This window comes from Trichomycterus rosablanca, chromosome 1 (genome assembly GCF_030014385.1).
Source record: "Trichomycterus rosablanca isolate fTriRos1 chromosome 1, fTriRos1.hap1, whole genome shotgun sequence".
NCBI lineage: Eukaryota > Metazoa > Chordata > Actinopteri > Siluriformes > Trichomycteridae > Trichomycterus > Trichomycterus rosablanca.
In genome coordinates, this window is record NC_085988.1 from 5850489 (window position 1) to 5867986 (window position 17498).

Below are 17498 nucleotides of genomic sequence, written 5' to 3' on the forward strand. Positions count from 1 at the left end.
TATGTGTACAGTGAGTACAGCAGGGGGCTCAGGACACAGCCCTGGGGGGTGCCAATGCTAAGGGTGAGTGTGGGTGAGATGTGTTTTCCTACCCGCACAGCTTGTGTTCTGTCCGTCAAAAAGTTAGAGATCCAGTGACACAAGGATGGATGAAGTTCCAGGTTCTCCAACTTGATGGTTAGTTTAGAGGGGATGATCGTGTTAAATGCTGAGCTGTAGTCGATTGTGGTATTATGGTATTACATTACTTTTCTTCTCCCACCCGTTTTGCCACCCGTCCAATCAGAATCTGATTGGTATGTTTAGTGGCTATAAATAGAGGGGATCTAGTACGCTATGGCGTCCGTTACCTGGGTGATCACTTCCGCCGAGGGGGTTCCATTCGAGGTTTGGTTCCTGTTTTTCCGGGTCGTGAAGTTGTGGCTGATTGTTTGTGCCGGTGGCTGGATTGTGAGCTAATAAACTGTCTTCAGGTATGTTACGGGTTGTTTGGTCATGTATAGATAAATCGCTTTGTTAAAGAAAGCCTAGACTAAGATAATTTAACTTTTGTAACCATTATGGTTTAGGACTGGCGTCTGCACTTTCTGCGACTGACTGCTTTTAGGTGGGTTTTGCCATTATTCACGCTACGACACGAGGTCGGATGTTTGTCAGGTATGGTTGACTTTTAAATAGTATTAAAAGTTCGTGATTTTTAACAAATTAAGTGATTCGGGTTTTCTCTCCTTTTTTTAGCGTTAGCTGAATTATCTTCGTGTTTTCTGCTGTTTTCCGTTTGGATAAACGGAGTAACAATAATCGACTGGCTCCTGCTGTTTTGTTTCCTTTATTGTTTGGTATTGTTTTGTTTTTCTTATTGTTTTGTGTCTCTGTTTCGTATTGTTTTGTTTTTATCGTTTTGCTTCGCTGTCGTAATTGTTTTGTTTTGCTTTAATTGTTGTTTGTCTGCTTTGCTGAGTGTTAGTAGTAGTAGTAGATTTAAGTTATAATTGGTATTGTATTGTTTGTGGTTTGGTTATTCTATAATAATTGGTTATTGGATTATTCTATTATTTGTAATCGGTATTGTGAATTAGATAGAGGGCCTACTGGGGCGGGTTAGACCACCATCTAGCTGGAGATGCATAGGTGTGTAGTGTGGGGTTTCTCACGGTGTGTGTGTTAGTTACTTGTGTGTCGTTGTCTTTTGTGTGTGTGTGTGTATGTGGAGCACGTGTATGTGTGGTTTGTGCTATGCTTTGTTTTTTTTTTGATTAGCGTCTCCTTATAGGTGAGTGAGTCGGCCTCCTGACTGGTAAGTCCTTGAGTGTCACATCCGATTTTATTTTTTGTACTACTACTATTTTATTTTTCTCTGATTCTTGATTTTGGTTAAGTGATTCTGTGTGAATTATTTCTTTGCCTTTTTCGTTTTTTTGTTTGTATTGGTGGTTTATTTATTAATTAGTAATTTGTTTTATAATGAGTAATGGAATAAATTAAAACCCATTGTTTTAATTGGAGACAAGTCTCTGTCCTTCTTTTCTTGTATAACGAATCTGTGTGCCCTATTTGGGTTAAGTAATGGTGTTTGTTCCCTGGGTATAAATACCTGGGGTGGCGTTGTCGACCTTCCCTCTTACCGTCTCGCCACATCAACAAACAGCATTTTAACATAATTACCCCTCCCAGCGTCCAGGTGTGTTAGTGATGATGGTGATGATGATGGTGTGTTGGTGATGGCATCATCTGTGGAGCGGTTGTGGCGGTATGCAAATTGTAGAGGGTCCATAGAGTCCGGAAGTGATGAGGTGATGAAGTCTCTGATGATCCTCTCGAAGCACTTCATCATGACTGATGTCAGGGCCACTGGGCGAAAGTCGTTGAGGCAGGCTGGCTGGTTCTTCTTCGGGACTGGAATGATGACAGACTGTTTGAAGCACGCTGGTACGATGCACTGGGTCAGGAATAGGTTGAAAATATCTGTGAACACCGGTGCTAGCTGATCCGCGCAGGCTTTGATGACTTGGCCGGCGATCCCGTCCGGTCCTGCTGCTTTCCTGGTGTTCACTCTCCTGAAAGCTCTCCGTACATCACTCTCCCTGATGATGAGGGGTCTCTGCGTTCTGACGAGCTCCGTCTGCATGCTGGTCACGCCGGTAGTGCTGATAGCATCGCTAGCGCAGTTAGCATTGCCGGCTGCAGCCTCAAAGCGAGAAGGTGTTCAGCTCGGTTGCCAGAGACGCGTCCGCACTCACCAGTCTGGAGGGTGGGCTTCTGTAGTCCGTGATGGTCCGTAGTCCCTGCCACAGGGTTCTAGAGTCACTCTGCTGGAACTGTGTCTCTATCTTCTCCCCGTAGCGCCACTTTGCCTCCTTCACCACTCAGCGTACTCCGTAAGACGCAGCTTTATATTCCTCCATGTTACCGCTGATGAGCCCCGCATTGTAGGCAGCGGTGCGAGAGTTCAGATCATCGCGGACGGTTTCATCCACCCACGGCTTCTGGTTGGGAAAAGTTTTCACTACGGTTTTCTCCACCGTATCGTCCACCAGTTTCCCAACAAATCCCACAACCGCTTCCGTAAACACGCTGACGTAATCAGCGGAGCTTTCTCGGAACATATCCCAGTCTGCGTCATCCAGAGAGTCCTGCAGGGTAGCCACCGATGCCAGAAGTTCCAGGTTAGGTGTGCAGGAGCGTGCAAGAGTAATGACATTGGTGTTATCACACCAGCTGCTGTTTACCATCATGCACACACCACCTCCTCTTGACTTTCCCGACTCCATTGTTTTACATATTACTATACTTGTTTTACTCAACAAAGCAATGTTATCCATTAAATAATGTAATAGTTCAGTAAAATTAAGTGATTGTAGAAAACATTTAATCTTTTTAAATGCAAAATACTTTATGTACCTGGACAAGTTACTTGCTCTCACATTCAATCTCACTCACTCATACTCATTCACTTAACTTACTGTCACTTACTCTTACTCACTCTCCCTCACACCTGCTCTCACGTACTCACTCTCACTCACGCTCACTCTCACTCACTCTCCCTTACACTCAATCTCACATTCACTCACTCACACACTAACACTCACTAACTTACACTCACTCACACTTATTTACACTTATTCACACTCGCTCACAAACTCTCATTTACACTCACTCTCCCTCACACCTGCTCTCACTTACTCTCACTCACGCTCATTCTCACTCACTCTCCCTTACTCAACTCAAACTCAAAAGAAGCTTTATTGGCATGACAAATAAGGACATTCGTATTGCCAAAGCAAGTTACAGGGAAATATAAACAATAAAAATAAGAAAGAACAAAAATATACAGAACAGTTACATGTGCAAAAAATATAGAATAGAATAAAATATTAATAAAAACAGTGCAAAATAATAACAATAAAAAGTATAATATTTACAATAATGAGGTAGTAAAACAATCAGTTTGTGCGTGTGTGTGTGTGTGTATGTGTGTATGAGACATGGTCACCCACTGTCCCTCACCTGGTGGCGTGTGTGTGTGTGTGTGTGTGTGTGTGTGTATGAGACATGGTCACCCACTGTCCCTCACCTGGTGGCAGGTGTGAGTATAGAGTGCTGCTAGTGTGCAGCTCTCTCTGTGCTCCCCCAGTAGGTGGGGCAGTTTGTCGGGGTCTGGGAGGGAGGTAAAGTTGGGGATGATGTTGTTAAATTTAGGGAAGAATTGGGAGCGGACGTGGTGGTACTTGGTACACCGGGTGAGGAAGTGCAGCTCCGTCTCTACTGTACTGAGAGTGCAGTGCTGACACGACCTCTCCTCCCGGGGCAGCCAGGACCGGGTGTGTCGCCCCGTCTCCACGGCCAGGTCGTGTGCGCTCAGTCTGTACCTCGTCAGGGTGTTTCTTAATTTAGGGTCGGATACTGTGCTCAGATAATCTGCTGCACTGTAGTGTCTGTTTAGGGCCAAATAACACTGCATTTTACTTTGAGTTTTAGTTTCAGTTTCCCAATAATTCAGATATTTAGTTCTGAGTTTTTGTGTAATTTGGTTTATTCTAATTGGGTTTACAGATTTCTCTTGTTCCTGAGTCTTTATTGTGTTAGTGTGTGTTATTAGTGTGTCAGTGTGTGTTAGCAATGTGTTTGTGTGTGTTATTTGAGTGTCTGTGTGTGTTAGTGGTGTATCTGTGTGTGTTACTGGTGTATCTGTGTGTGTTAGTGGTGTATTGGTGTGTGTTAGTGGTGTATGGGTGTAGTGACTCAGGACCAGTTGGATGAGGGGACTGGTATGTTTGCTCAGCTCTTGGTGTTTCAGGGCTTTATAATGATAAGTTTGGGGGTCGCTCTCATTTAGATGGTTCCAGAAGTTGATTGCTCTTCTCTGTATGTTTATAATTAGTGGAAATCGGCCTAATTCTGCCCTGCACGCATTGTTCGTGGTGTGTCTGTGCACCTTTAGGATGCTTTTACAGAACTCTGTGTGCAGGGTCTCTAATGGATGTTTGTCCCAATTATGGAATTGATGGTGTGTAAGCGAACCCCAAACTTCACTGCCATATAGAGCAATCGGTTCAATTATTGATTCAAAAATTTTAAGCCAGATTCGAATCGGAATTTCCACGAATGTTTGACGTTTTATGGCGTCGACGCCCTGCGAGCTTTTTCTCTCAGTTCATTTACTGCCGGGTTAAAGTTTTCTGTGGAACTGATGTTTAGTCCGAGGTAAGTATAATCTTTAGTGTGCTCAATTTCATGGTGTCCTAATTTATATGTGTGTTTGGTTCCCTGAGATCTGGCTCTTTTCTGGAAGGTCATAATTTTGGTCTTTTTGAGGTTGACGGTCAGGGCCCAGGTCTGACAGTACTGCTGCAGCAGGTCCAGTTTGTGCTGGAGACCCTGAGCGCTGGGGGACAGCAGGACCAGATCATCTGCATACAGCAGGAGTTTAATCTCGGAGTCGTGTAGAGTGAGACCGGGCGTGGCTGAGTGCTCTAACATGGAGGCCAATTCATTAATATAGATGTTAAATAGAGTTGGACTTAAACAGCAGCCCTGTCTCACTCCACGCTCCTGAGAGACGGGATGTGTTCTCTTACTGCCGATTCTTATTCCACACTGGTTTTCTGTGTACATGGATTTAATAAGATTGTATGTTTTACCCCTGTTAGGTTTTTAACATAACATCATTACTAAACATAAATTACATCCAGACCACATGGTCTATTGTTCAACATGTCGCCGGCTAGGCTCTCTCCCTGACTCCTACAGAAAGGGGGGGGAGGCAGAGCCCGGGGCTTGTTAGCACACTTCATTGGCTCCACCAGCAGTAAAGGAGGAGGAGCCTAGCTGAGTTTAAAAACTGGCGGGGAGAAAGGTTCGGCCTCTTTCTTACGTGGTGTGTCTAGACTGCAGGAGTAAGGAGCGCCGGCCGGCTTAGCTCTGATATATATTCACAGATTATTTTTACACTTAATAAAGTGTTTTAAAGAGTACTTTCTGGACTTCACGACTGCTTTCTTCAGGACCTTTTTGAACCAAAAGATTCATCCTAACAAATGGTAGCCAGAGGATGGTTCAAGAGGTCTGAGGATTGCATCAGAATTAATTCAGCTGACTGAGGTAAGACCAGGAATTCTGAAAAAATCTTTTGTACTCAGTACAAGGCGCGCGCCTGCTTAAGGTAAACAGACGTTCTCTGTATATATATTAGATGCATTTATTATTTAGTGTACTGAGTGTGAAAGTGAATCACAGAATCCGTAAGTGTCTGATTAAATTACTAAAGTATCATTAGATAGTTTAAAACTGTGAATATATGTTGGAGCTAAAAATGTGTGTTTCCTGATATCTGAATTTGAACCAAACCGGTTAAAATAAATGTTAAGGGCGCCATTGTGTATGGAACACTATTGGAGGGAAAGGGGAGTCTGTCTGCTATGGGAGCGAGACTCGTCTAATTCGAATTGTTCTACATTTTAATTAGCCTGTCTGTTATGGGAGCGGGGTTTAATTAATTTGATAGTTCTAAATTATAACGAATTTGTCTGTTATGGGAGCGGAATTCGTAAATCGTGTGGGAAATCTTGAAAGAATCTGCCGGTGCTGGAAACGGGATTCGATCTATAAGATTGTCCTATATACGGGCTTGTCTGTTACGGCAACGGAGCGCCGTTTAATCTTGAAAGAATCTTTTGGTGCTGGGAACTAGATTTGATCAATAAGATTATTCTAAATTCGGACCTGACTGTTATGGGAGCGGGGTTCGGTTAATTAGACTACTTTAAATTCTAAATCAGGTTCGAAAAACAGTACATCAGGAGTTTTGTTTGTCAGTAAGTCTCTGTGTATGTTTGTCTGTGAAACCGTGTGCTGGATGTGCAACGTGGTTTCTTTTGTTGTCGGCGCCATTTTGTTTCTTGAGAACGCAGCGTGGCTTTCTGTCTGTACGCCATTTTGTCTTGGGAATGCAACGTGGTCTCCCGTCTATCCGCCATTTTGTTTCTTGAGAACGCAGCGTGGCTTTCTGTCTGTCCGCCATTTTGGCTCTGTCTGTCCGCCATTTTGGCACTGGGTTGCGCAGCGTGGTTTCTTTTGTTCGGCGGCCATTTTGGACCAGAGAGCTGAGCGTGGTTTTCTGTCTGTCCACCATTTTGGCTCTGGGAGAGCTGAGCGTGGTTTTCTGTCTGTCCACCATTTTGGCTCTGGGAGAGCTGAGCGTGGTTTTCTGTGTATCCGCCATTTTTGGCTCTATGTGAGCAGCTTGCCGTATCTTTGTCCATCGGCTATCTTTGTCTTTGTACGCCTGGATTGGGTAAGTGCTGCAGTTAATTTTATAATCAACTTTATTTTTATAATCTTAAGATAACTGAGTTAAGATGAAGTATTTATGGTACCTTATTAAGTGTGTTTTAAGGTAGATAGCGCTCTTGAACTTTAAGGTTCTTAAACCAGGAAAGGGGGTACTTAGAGTGGAATTCATCCATGTGTGACATAGGACATTTTCACACATAATTAGGGAAAATCTCCTTAATCAGAGTTGTTATAGTGAATAAGATTAAAATTATGTAACACAGCGCTTGTTAGTCGTGATAGGAGATTTGCTGGGTGTATTGGTGCATGTATTATTGAGAGATTGCTATATTGTTTCTTTGTTTAATGTATGGGGTAGTGCTGGACAATAATTCGACATCAATATGTCGCAAGTGGGGAATGTTTCAATAGCGGGGATATGATTTTAAACAAATTCGATCAATACACATACATACACGAATCCAGTGCTTAGTGTTACCGCTCTGATCGCACTGGTTACTGTAACACAGTAGTTTTTAAAGCACATTTCACAGACTGTAATTTTGCTTTTGCTTAAGTATGTTTTGTATTAGTAATTGTTACATTTTGAATAGCATCTGTTACCGAGCAAAATAAAAATAAAAATAAAAAACGCTAAAGAAATCCCGAATTCAGTGAGTTGCGACAGGGAGTCGAGTCTTTTGTCTCGGTTCCTTTTGAAGAGCCACGTATTTACATGGCGACTGCCGGAAGAGTCGGTTCCTTTGTTTCGGTTAGAAGAGCCGATTCATGGATTCGAATCATTTTACGACACATCGCTAGTGATTATACAAGTTGAAAAAGTTTTATGTCATTTGAAATGACGCATTACACATCCCTAACTGTTTTAATTGTTGTATCAACATGTTTCTTCTATTGCATTTGAGTTAAGGACAACGTTTCTACTGTTGCATTTGAATTAAAAACTACTGTTGAGGTTTGTATCCACTCCTGTTTACATTACACAGAGGAGACCCCCTGCTGTTTACTCGGTGAGTACATTTTAAATGAGTTACTTTCTACTTTTTGCTTGAGTGGATTTTCAAAGTAGTAACTTTACTCGTAATTGAGTAAAGATTCATTAAGGTAATAGTACTTTTACTTGAATACAGTTTTTTTGGTACTCTTTCCACCTCTGATTAAAACATATGGTAATATATTAGATCATATATTGTCAAAGCTTATGTTTATTTGAGAGTGAGGTCGTGTTTTTCTCTGTGTACAAATGCTGAATACAAGTTAAAAGGTAAAAGCTAATATGTTACTGTTTCTAAAATATTGTGTAGTTGTAAAGAGTGAGATTTCATAGCCCTATAAATCTTATGAGGTGTGATCATTTGTTTGCCTCTTGAATTAAATTGGAAATAATGCCAGAAGGTACCACTATTTCTGTACAAGACAGGGACTCTGATCCCTTCTGGATTTGTGCAGAATTTTCTTTCTGTCTTTGTCTGATACAGAAATATCCGTAGTTATAATAGGTGATCTTGAGGGTTATACTTATCTAACTCGGTTAGTGCCAAATTATGTTCTATAACTGAAAGGAAAACATCTCACGTATCAAGTTAATGATTGTATAAATACTACAGTGTACTTCTAAAATTGAACATTATTATCAAATGCTGTAATGTACTTAATCCTACCACTTTTTACTAATTGCAGGAGATGGTGAACATCATGACTGTATTACTCTATCTATTTTTTCTGGGCCTGATAGGAATCCTGAATTGGAAATGTTTGTGAAAGGATTTGCATCCAGAGATGCTGCAACAGACAGGAAACAAGTGGGCTTAGTTAAAATTTTAGCAAATGATACTTTGTGTCATTGTCCCTCCTATTCAATTTAAGTGGAACTATTTAAGTAAAGTTTTGTTCCAATTTTACAGGACAATGCCAGAGGTGACACTGCCGACAAAGCTGTTGCACACCTTCCACTGCTCACTAACGACATTATTTGTTTACAGGTCCAGCTAACACCAGACTTTGATTGAACTAACTTTAGAATTCTGTGCTTTCCAACAGGATAAACACATTTAGTAGGTTTATTTAATGTTTTATTTTCAAGATTTGATTGTAAAATTTGAAAAAAGGGGGGAGTATTATGGCAGGAATAAGAATTTATGTTTAAAATGCCGCTTTGTGTATTAAATCCTGTGATACATTGTGCTGGGGCAGCTGGACTGGCAGACCTACGGATATGCATGCAGATCCAGGTACGTATATGCATGCAGATTCAGGGACGCCTGGTGAAGGTAATCTTCAGCCTTACCTCCTGTTTAGAGAAAAGGGAGTTGTAGCAATCTGTAGTATCTCTCAGCGCTGCTGCTTGCACGGACTCAGGTGAGATTAACCTTTTGCGACCCTGCGGTCACATATGAGGACATTACATTTTGGTTTTGTTATGCCTTATTCCTTGACCTGCTAAAACTTCGATCGATTGTCCCCATTAGTGGACACTTTTGTCTGCCAGCTAGTGGTAGCAAAAGTACTAGAACACTAATAAAGTTTGTTTGCTTCTTTATTGAGATTTTGACGTTATGTTTTGCACTTTGGTTACATTTATGACAGGAGCGGTGGTTGCTCATTGCACGGGATTCAGGTTATATCGGGCACAGACATGGACAGTTCAGTGTCTCTGGTTCGCCTCGCTGGCATGTCTTTGGACTGTGGGAGGAAACCGGAGCACCCGGGGAAAGCCCACACGACAACATGCGGGCTCCGCGGAGGGGGAACCTTCTTGCTGTGACAGTGTGCGACGGTACTACCCACTGAGCCACCGTGTCGCCCAACTAAGGTTAAAAACATAAGGAATAGGAAAAATGCATTGAAAAAATCAAAGCTCGGGTCTCAGGAGATTAAATATAATTGCTTACACGGACTCCGGTAAGATTCAATTTAATTGGTAATATTTTTTGGAAATTGTTAATTGGCAATTGTTAATATTTGATGCTTGTGTTGTATCCGATGAATCTTTTCTAGCTAATTGATCAGGTCAACTCAGTTTATATTATATAGTTCAGGATTGTTTAAGAAGTTAGATTGGTTCAATGTGGTGCAGTAAACCTTGTGGCAATACTATGCATGATCATAGATGAGTGGCAGACGAGTGCAATTTAAAGATTGAGGGAATAGTGAGAAGAAAATAACTTGTTAGGAGAGAAGTACATGAAGGGGGGTGACTGGAGACCCAGGTCATAGGTTTCACAGACACACAGCAACCCAGCGGGGGGTTGAGGCCATAAACTGCAGGCCCTGCATGAGTAAAGAGAAGTCTGATATTTAATCTACTGTGTACTGGCTGAGGATGGTGGACACTTATGCAGTACCAAAGATGATGTAAAAATTATGAATACCAGATCTTGCAGATGTGTGTCATGGCTGTTGTTGCATTCTGATGTTTGAGTAAAGCAGTGTTCAAGAGGCATATGGGGTGCTGAGGTACAGAATGCCAAAGTAATGACATCATCAGACAAGAGGAAGGGAAAGCTGATGTGAGACTGGATGGAGACGTTATGCAGTGAAATCTCAAGACCGTGTGGGACAGTAGTGTGTTTTAATAGACATCCACCTGAAGATCTGGGTTCCATAATAAAAAGTGAGGGGTTCGGTAACATCTTATAGAGGTTTTGGATGTATTTTACAGTAAGGTATTAGAATAACAATAATTCGTGTAGAAAAAGTTTTGGTTACAAGAGTAAATTAGAAAGAGCTACAAGTGCTTGTGTTTTAGTGAGAGTAGGGATGCAGGTACCATAGTGATGTGGGGTTAATGACATTTGTAGGGAGATGTAACAATAATACAATAGAGATAGTATAGGTTGGTAGTACTTTGCAGTGAGTTAACTAAATGGAACTGTTTAAGTAGAGTTCAATGTGATTTCAGATGGCCAAAGTGGATCAAAGCGCTGGTGATGATGAGCATGAAGGATTGGCTGACTAGGAGCAGGAGATGGTCATGTGAGAGTCTGTTGGATTGTGGGAAATGTAGTCTGTATTGTTAGAAGCAGGAGGTGTGTAAGTACCAGTGACCAAAAGTTGGGGTAAAAAATCTGAATGAATAAATAATATAAGTCAGGGGTTTGTAGGACTGATGGAAGTTGATATAGCAGAGCTGTTGTTATTTTAAGTATGGCAGAGTAAATAATAAATAGTGGATTGGTGATTTTGTATTGGAAAAAATGTGATTTAGAAAATTTGAAGGCTCTCTAGCATGCGACGATGATGAAGTAGAATAAGCGTAGAAAATGTTAGATGTAATGTGTATGCACCTTCTGCTCTGATCAGTTTGAACTGTTTGAAGGGGAATTTTATATAGCAGGAAGGGTTAATGCAGTATGAGAGACAAGTAATGAAGTATATGTTTGTTTCCATAGGGCCATTGTCGGTCGCTGTGAAGTAATTGTTTGTTTCCAGGGGATCACTGTCGATTGCCTTGAAGTATATGTTTGTTTCCATAGGGCCATTGTCGGTCGCGGTGAAGTGATTGTTTGTTTCCATAGGGCCATTGTCGGTCGCGGTGAAGTATATGTTTGTTTCCATAGGGCCATTGTCGGTCGCGGTGAAGTAATTGTTTGTTTCCAGGGGATCACTGTCGATTGCCCTGAAGTATATGTTTGTTTCCATAGGGCCATTGTCGGTCGCGGTGAAGTGATTGTTTGTTTCCATAGGGCCATTGTCGGTCGCGGTGAAGTATATGTTTGTTTCCATAGGGCCATTGTCGGTCGCGGTGAAGTATATGTTTGTTTCCAGGGGATCACTGTCGATTGCCCTGAACTATATGTTTGTTTCCATAGGGCCATTGTCGGTCGCGGTGAAGTGATTGTTTGTTTCCATAGGGCCATTGTCGGTCGCGGTGAAGTATATGTTTGTTTCCATAGGACCATTGTCGGTCGCGGTGAAGTAATTGTTTGTTTCCAGGGGATCACTGTCGATTGCCCTGAACTATATGTTTGTTTCCATAGGGCCATTGTCGGTCGCGGTGAAGTGATTGTTTGTTTCCATAGGGCCATTGTCGGTCGCGGTGAAGTAATTGTTTGTTTCCAGTAGACACTGTTGTTGTACTGAGGTTTACGTTCTTTTGTCTGAGTTGTGTTTGGACAACCGAGTGAGTTGTGCCAGTGAATGTTAAAAGAATACTCGTATTCTTCGACTAGGCAGGAATCTTCTGTTCTAGGGTGTGTCTCGTTAAAACCTATCAGTTTATCTTTGTCTTAATACGTGTTACAGATTTTGCTCGAAAGGTTGTTTAAAGCGGTCTAAAATGTCTAATTTAACACATAGAGAATTTATCCATGTCTCACCCACTAACTCAGGAACCAACTCCAACCAACATCAAAGCTTATAAAGACAATTACACCTGTTTCAGGAGCAACAAACCAGAACCGATAAACAGGGGACATTTTTCAGAAGGGATGTGTGTATGAATGGGTGTCTGTCCCTAAACCACTGAATGAACTGCCAAAGGCAGCTCACTTGCGGCCCTGACGCTAACCTTCCTTACTCGCCGGCGCCACATTGGTGTCAGAAGGGGGATCGTGGTGTTTGGGTGGCTCTGATGGTTTGGTGAGCCAATATGCCCGGTCTGTCCGAGTGCGCTAGCCCAGGTGGCTGCAGGGGCAGGGTGCCCGGTCCAGCAGTGGGTGGAAGAGCGACTCGGCAGTGTAATGGGGTGCGGTCCAGACATGGAGCCACCCAGTGGACGCTGGTGAGTGGGTCACCGGGACGGTTGACCATTAGGGAGGGGACAGTGTAGCGTCGCCACTGGGTCCGGCACGGGCTTTACCCAGAAAGCCTTGCGGCAGTGGTGTCTAAGCTCACCGTGGCCGTGTATCCCGATGTTGGGAGTGGGGTGGCTGCGGTGAGGGCTGGGTAAGTAGCTTATATGTTTGTCTGTTGTATGATTGTATGTGTGTATGAATGGGTTAAGTAGCTAGAAGGGATGTTTGGGCCATGGAAGGAAGTTATTACGAGTTTGGTGATGTCAGTATGTGTAGGATTGGTAATTTTAGTGATATGTTGTTGTTGTGGTATCCCGTGCATCAGGATATTAATAGAAAGATTTGTAATAGATATAGTGAGTAGAGGAAGCAGAGGGGGGCAGGATCCACCAGTTATCCAGATGGTGTTGGCTGATTTGTCGAGATATCAGGTAGATGATGATGAGGAGGATACCCTTGAAGGTGGGCCGGAAGACCCACTTCGAGCAGTATAAGTGCTACTAACTCTGCTTAATTAAAGGTAAAACCGACCAGACAAGATGAGGAGAGAGGACCAGCACTACTAATCACACACCGTAATGAAGGAAGGAGACTTGGAAGGACTGGCAGAGGCAGACACTGAGGGGACTGGAAGACCCACTCCAAGGGACAGAAGTGCCACTAACTGGACCTGCCTACAGGGAACAACCCACAGCAGAAAAGCCCGACAAAACCGACTATGTGGAAGAAGAGTCCAGCGGAATCAACGGAGCGGAACAAGACGAGGGGGGAGAATTTAGTTAGACTAGGAGAAAAAAAAACATAAACATATAGTTCGCAGACACATAGACCATCTTTGAAAACACTAGTTAAGTGCAACACACATAGTTTAGCTACAAAACGCAAGGGGTTAGTTCAGGATTGTTTACAATGTATATATGTTTGGTACTTTTAGGAAGGATATTCTCTGTTACATCGTTTAAATGTTTGTGCTGCTGTGGAAACAGGTAAGACCGACAGGGGAGAATCCATAAGACATTAGGAGTCTTGCAGAGACACAGGAGCTATGGGCCCCTTCTGAATATCTGCAGCTCCGTCTGGTGGAGGACAACCTGAACGGACTTCCTGTAGAAGCCACGCACCCATTGTGTTTATTTTATTTTTCTTCTCTTTTTGATTTCCTATTTTTTAAATTACTTTATTTTTGATTTCCTGTTTTTATTATTTTTTGTTTGTTTGTTTCAGGGTTAGGAGCTGTTGCGATAGGTACGGTTCCTTTAGTTTAATTGGTAGCCTTTTTATTTTTAGAAACGTTTTATTGTATAAAATTCAGCCCAGTGGCCATGTAGTCAGAAGGGGTTAAATTGGGGGGTTGCTGACGGCTATCCTTATTTCCTGGGATCTAGAAACACCTAACCTATAGTTAAAAGTTATTGTGAAAGCATTAAGATGCTTCCAAGGGGGATTGTTAGGTTTTTAACATAACATCATTATTAAACATAAATTACATCCAGACCACATGGTCTATTGTTCAACATGTCGCCGGCTAGGCTCTCTCCCTGACTCCTACAGAAAGGGGGGGGAGGCAGAGCCTGGGGCTTGTTAGCACACTTCATTGGCTCCACCAGCAGTAAAGGAGGAGGAGCCTAGCTGAGTTTAAAAACTGGCGGGGAGAAAGGTTCGGCCTCTTTCTTACGTGGTGTGTCTAGACTGCAGGAGTAAGGAGCGCCGGCCGGCTTAGCTCTGATATATATTCACAGATTATTTTTACACTTAATAAAGTGTTTTAAAGAGTACTTTCGGGACTTCACGACTGCTTTCTTCAGGACCTTTTTGAACCAAAAGATTCATCCTAACACCCCCTACACCACTCTCTAACATTTTATAAAACAATCCTTCATGCCAAATGGAATCAAAAGCTTTTTTAAAATCAATAAAACATGCAAATATTTTAGAGTTATTTTGAACTACATATTTTTCGATCAGGGTGTGTAGGGTGTAAATATGATCGGTAGTGCGGTAATTTGGTAGAAAACCAATCTGACTTTTACTCAGGACGTTGTGTTGGGTAAGGAAGTGTAATAATCGTGAGTTAATTATACTACAGAATAACTTCCCCAGGTTACTGCTCACACAGATGCCCCGGTAATTATTAGGGTGGAATTTATCTCCACTTTTGTAGATGGGTGTTATGAGACCTTGATTCCAGATTTCAGGGAAGGAACCGACACTCAGAACCAGGTTAAAGACTTTTAACATTGCCAGGTGAAATTTGGAGCTGCTGTGTTTGATCATTTCATTCAGGATCCCGTCAGGTCCTGATGATTTCTTTGTTTTTAGTTTTTTAATGTTGTCTTTAAGTTCCTGCTCAGTAATGAGAGAGTCTAGAGGATTCTGGTGGTTTTTAACAGCCCGTTCCAGTTCCTCTAACTTACTAATAATTTGATTTTGTTCAGGATTTGAATCTAATTCTACATTTTTAAAGAGTGATTGGAAATGGGTTGTCCAGATATCCCCATCCTGAATGGCCAATTCTTCCTGTTCTCTATGTTTTAATTTGTTCCAATTGTCCCAGAATTGATGTGTGTTGATTGATTGTTCAATAATTGTTAGTTGTTTTTGGGTGTACTGAGCTTTTTTGGTTCTGAGTGTACGTTTATATTGTTTGAGGGTTTCACAGTAAAGAAGTCGTGTGTTACTGTTGTTTGGGTCTCTGTGTTTTTGGTTTGATATTTTACGGAGTTCTGTTCTTAACATTTGACAGTCTTTGTCGAACCAGACAAACCCTTACACTCAATCTCACATTCTCACTCACACTTATTCACACTCACTCTCACTCACTTACACTCGCTCACAAACTCTCATTTACACTCACTCACTCTCACTCACACTCATTCACACTCACTCACAAACTCTCATTTACACTCACTCTCCCTCACACCTGCTCTCACTTACTCTCACTCACGCTCATTCTCACTCACTCTCCCTTACACTCAACTCAACTCAAAACTCAAAACTCAAAAGAAGCTTTATTGGCATGACAAATAATGACATTCGTATTGCCAAAGCAAGTTACAGAGAAATATTAACAATAAAAATAAGAAAGAACAAAAATATACAGTTACATGTGCAAAAAATATAGAATATAATAAAATATTAATAAAAACAGTGCAAAATAATAATAATAAAAAGTATAATATTTACAATAATATTATAATAATATTAATAATAATAATATTCACTCACTCACACTTATTCACACTCACTCTCACTCACTTACACTCGCTCACAAACTCTCATTTACACTCACTCTCACTCACTTACACTCATTCACACTCGCTCACAAACTCTCATTTACACTCACTCACTCGCTGTTACCCTCACTCACATGCACTCACTCACTTTCACTTACTCATTCACACTCACTCGCTCACATTTTTTTAAGTCGACAGTTACGTATGTGATGAAAGTCGAGTAGATGTTGACTAATTGCTGATGTCATGAACAAAACCACAGGAGAAGGGAATGCTTTGCAACAAGCAACTTAAATGTTTAAAATATCCAACTTTAAAAATCCATGCGCTTTGTATCTGACTTAGGTGCACCCTAGGTGGCCTTGCTGGGATGCTCGCCTGCGGCGGAGGTCTGGAGAGCCCACTCCAATGACACATGACTTTTTATTGTAGTCTTTGGGAAACTGGAGATAAGGATGTTCAGTATCTGATTTTTGAAGCACTGTAGGTTGCCGGAGAAACGTCAGAACGAAGCCAAACTCCACAAGTCAGTAGAGGGTGATGTGCCCTTTCCAACGAGCCTGGGATTATATTAGCCTTCAGGAAACCGGAGGCATAGATTCCAAAATCACCAGGCTCCTTACCTGTTGTCTTAATCACGTGATCAGCGACTAGTCAACATCAAACTTAAAGCATCATCACCAAGCAGTAAAGTCGACTAGTCTGTGCAACCCCTAACTCACACTAACACTCATGCACATGAACTCATTCTCTCACACTCACTCGCAGACACTCACTCAATGTTTAGCAGACTAAATCCAAAAGGAGTGTGAATGCTTTGCGTTAATGACAAAATTACGGATGGTGTGTCCTTGTTCCTTAAACAATGTTTTTTATACAAGGAACGGAGCTGGTCATTCAAGGCTGGATGAATAGTCTTAAGGGTCATGTCATTTGTGAGGGCATCCTACCTACATTCCTGACTGGGCTTGCAACTTTGTTTGCAATGTACTACGTGTTCAACTTGCAGTACCAGGAGGAGGCCTCTTGTACATTTGAGTTCATTCAGAGGTAAGACACTGTCTTAAATCTGTTTTTTTGTTCTTGTGCATTGCCTGATTTCCTAAATCACTCTAAAAGTCACCAACTGATTGCTATTGTGTACTGTTGTGTCTCCAGGTGCTTCATTGGGATAAACCCAGAAAGACTAGTCGGGGCAAGGTGGTTTCAAAGAAGACAGGTAGAATAGTCAACAAAAAATTCCACACTCCTAAAGAATCTCTTGGACTTTCAGTGGGACTTCATTTAGGCAAGCAAGTTTTCACACACTCACACTAATGCACTTATTGGTAGTATGTGTGCACATACTTGGTTGTTTAAAAGGCTTTTGTATTTTTGTTTTTAAATGAAACAATAACTACTGTTGTGATTTTGTTTTCTCTTTATTTAATAAATAATGTACTTGAACATTTGTTAATCCTGTTTTTGTGTTTATTCAATTAAGCCTAATTTTTTAAAATCTAATTTGTATGTCAGTGAAGTAGTTTCATCAATTTCATACTTCCAGTGGGCAGCTGTCATGAAGAAACTGTAATTCAGAATACAGTATAGAAACTGTAAAAATGACGGTAAATAGCTGGAAACCCTGCTGCCAGTATTTTACTGTATTTTTTAAAATTCACTGTATTTTAATGTTTTTAATACAACGGTAAGAAACTGTAATTCAGAATACAGTATAGAAACTGTAAAAATTACAGTA

General features: G+C 41.6%; 2 gene segments (V, D, J or C); one reads left to right on the plus strand and one right to left on the minus strand.

Moving 5' to 3' along the window:
- Nucleotides 1-17498, plus strand: part of LOC134317566 (Ig kappa chain V region 12F2-like) — a 65915-nt gene that overhangs the window by 34481 nt on the left and 13936 nt on the right. Inside the window, 1 exon segment of the V gene segment in view lies at nucleotides 14811-14827. Within this exon segment, the coding sequence occupies nucleotides 14811-14827 (17 nt within the window).
- The window catches only part of LOC134317874 (Ig kappa chain V-III region MOPC 63-like), a 37171-nt gene that overhangs the window by 8908 nt on the left and 10765 nt on the right, over nucleotides 1-17498 (minus strand).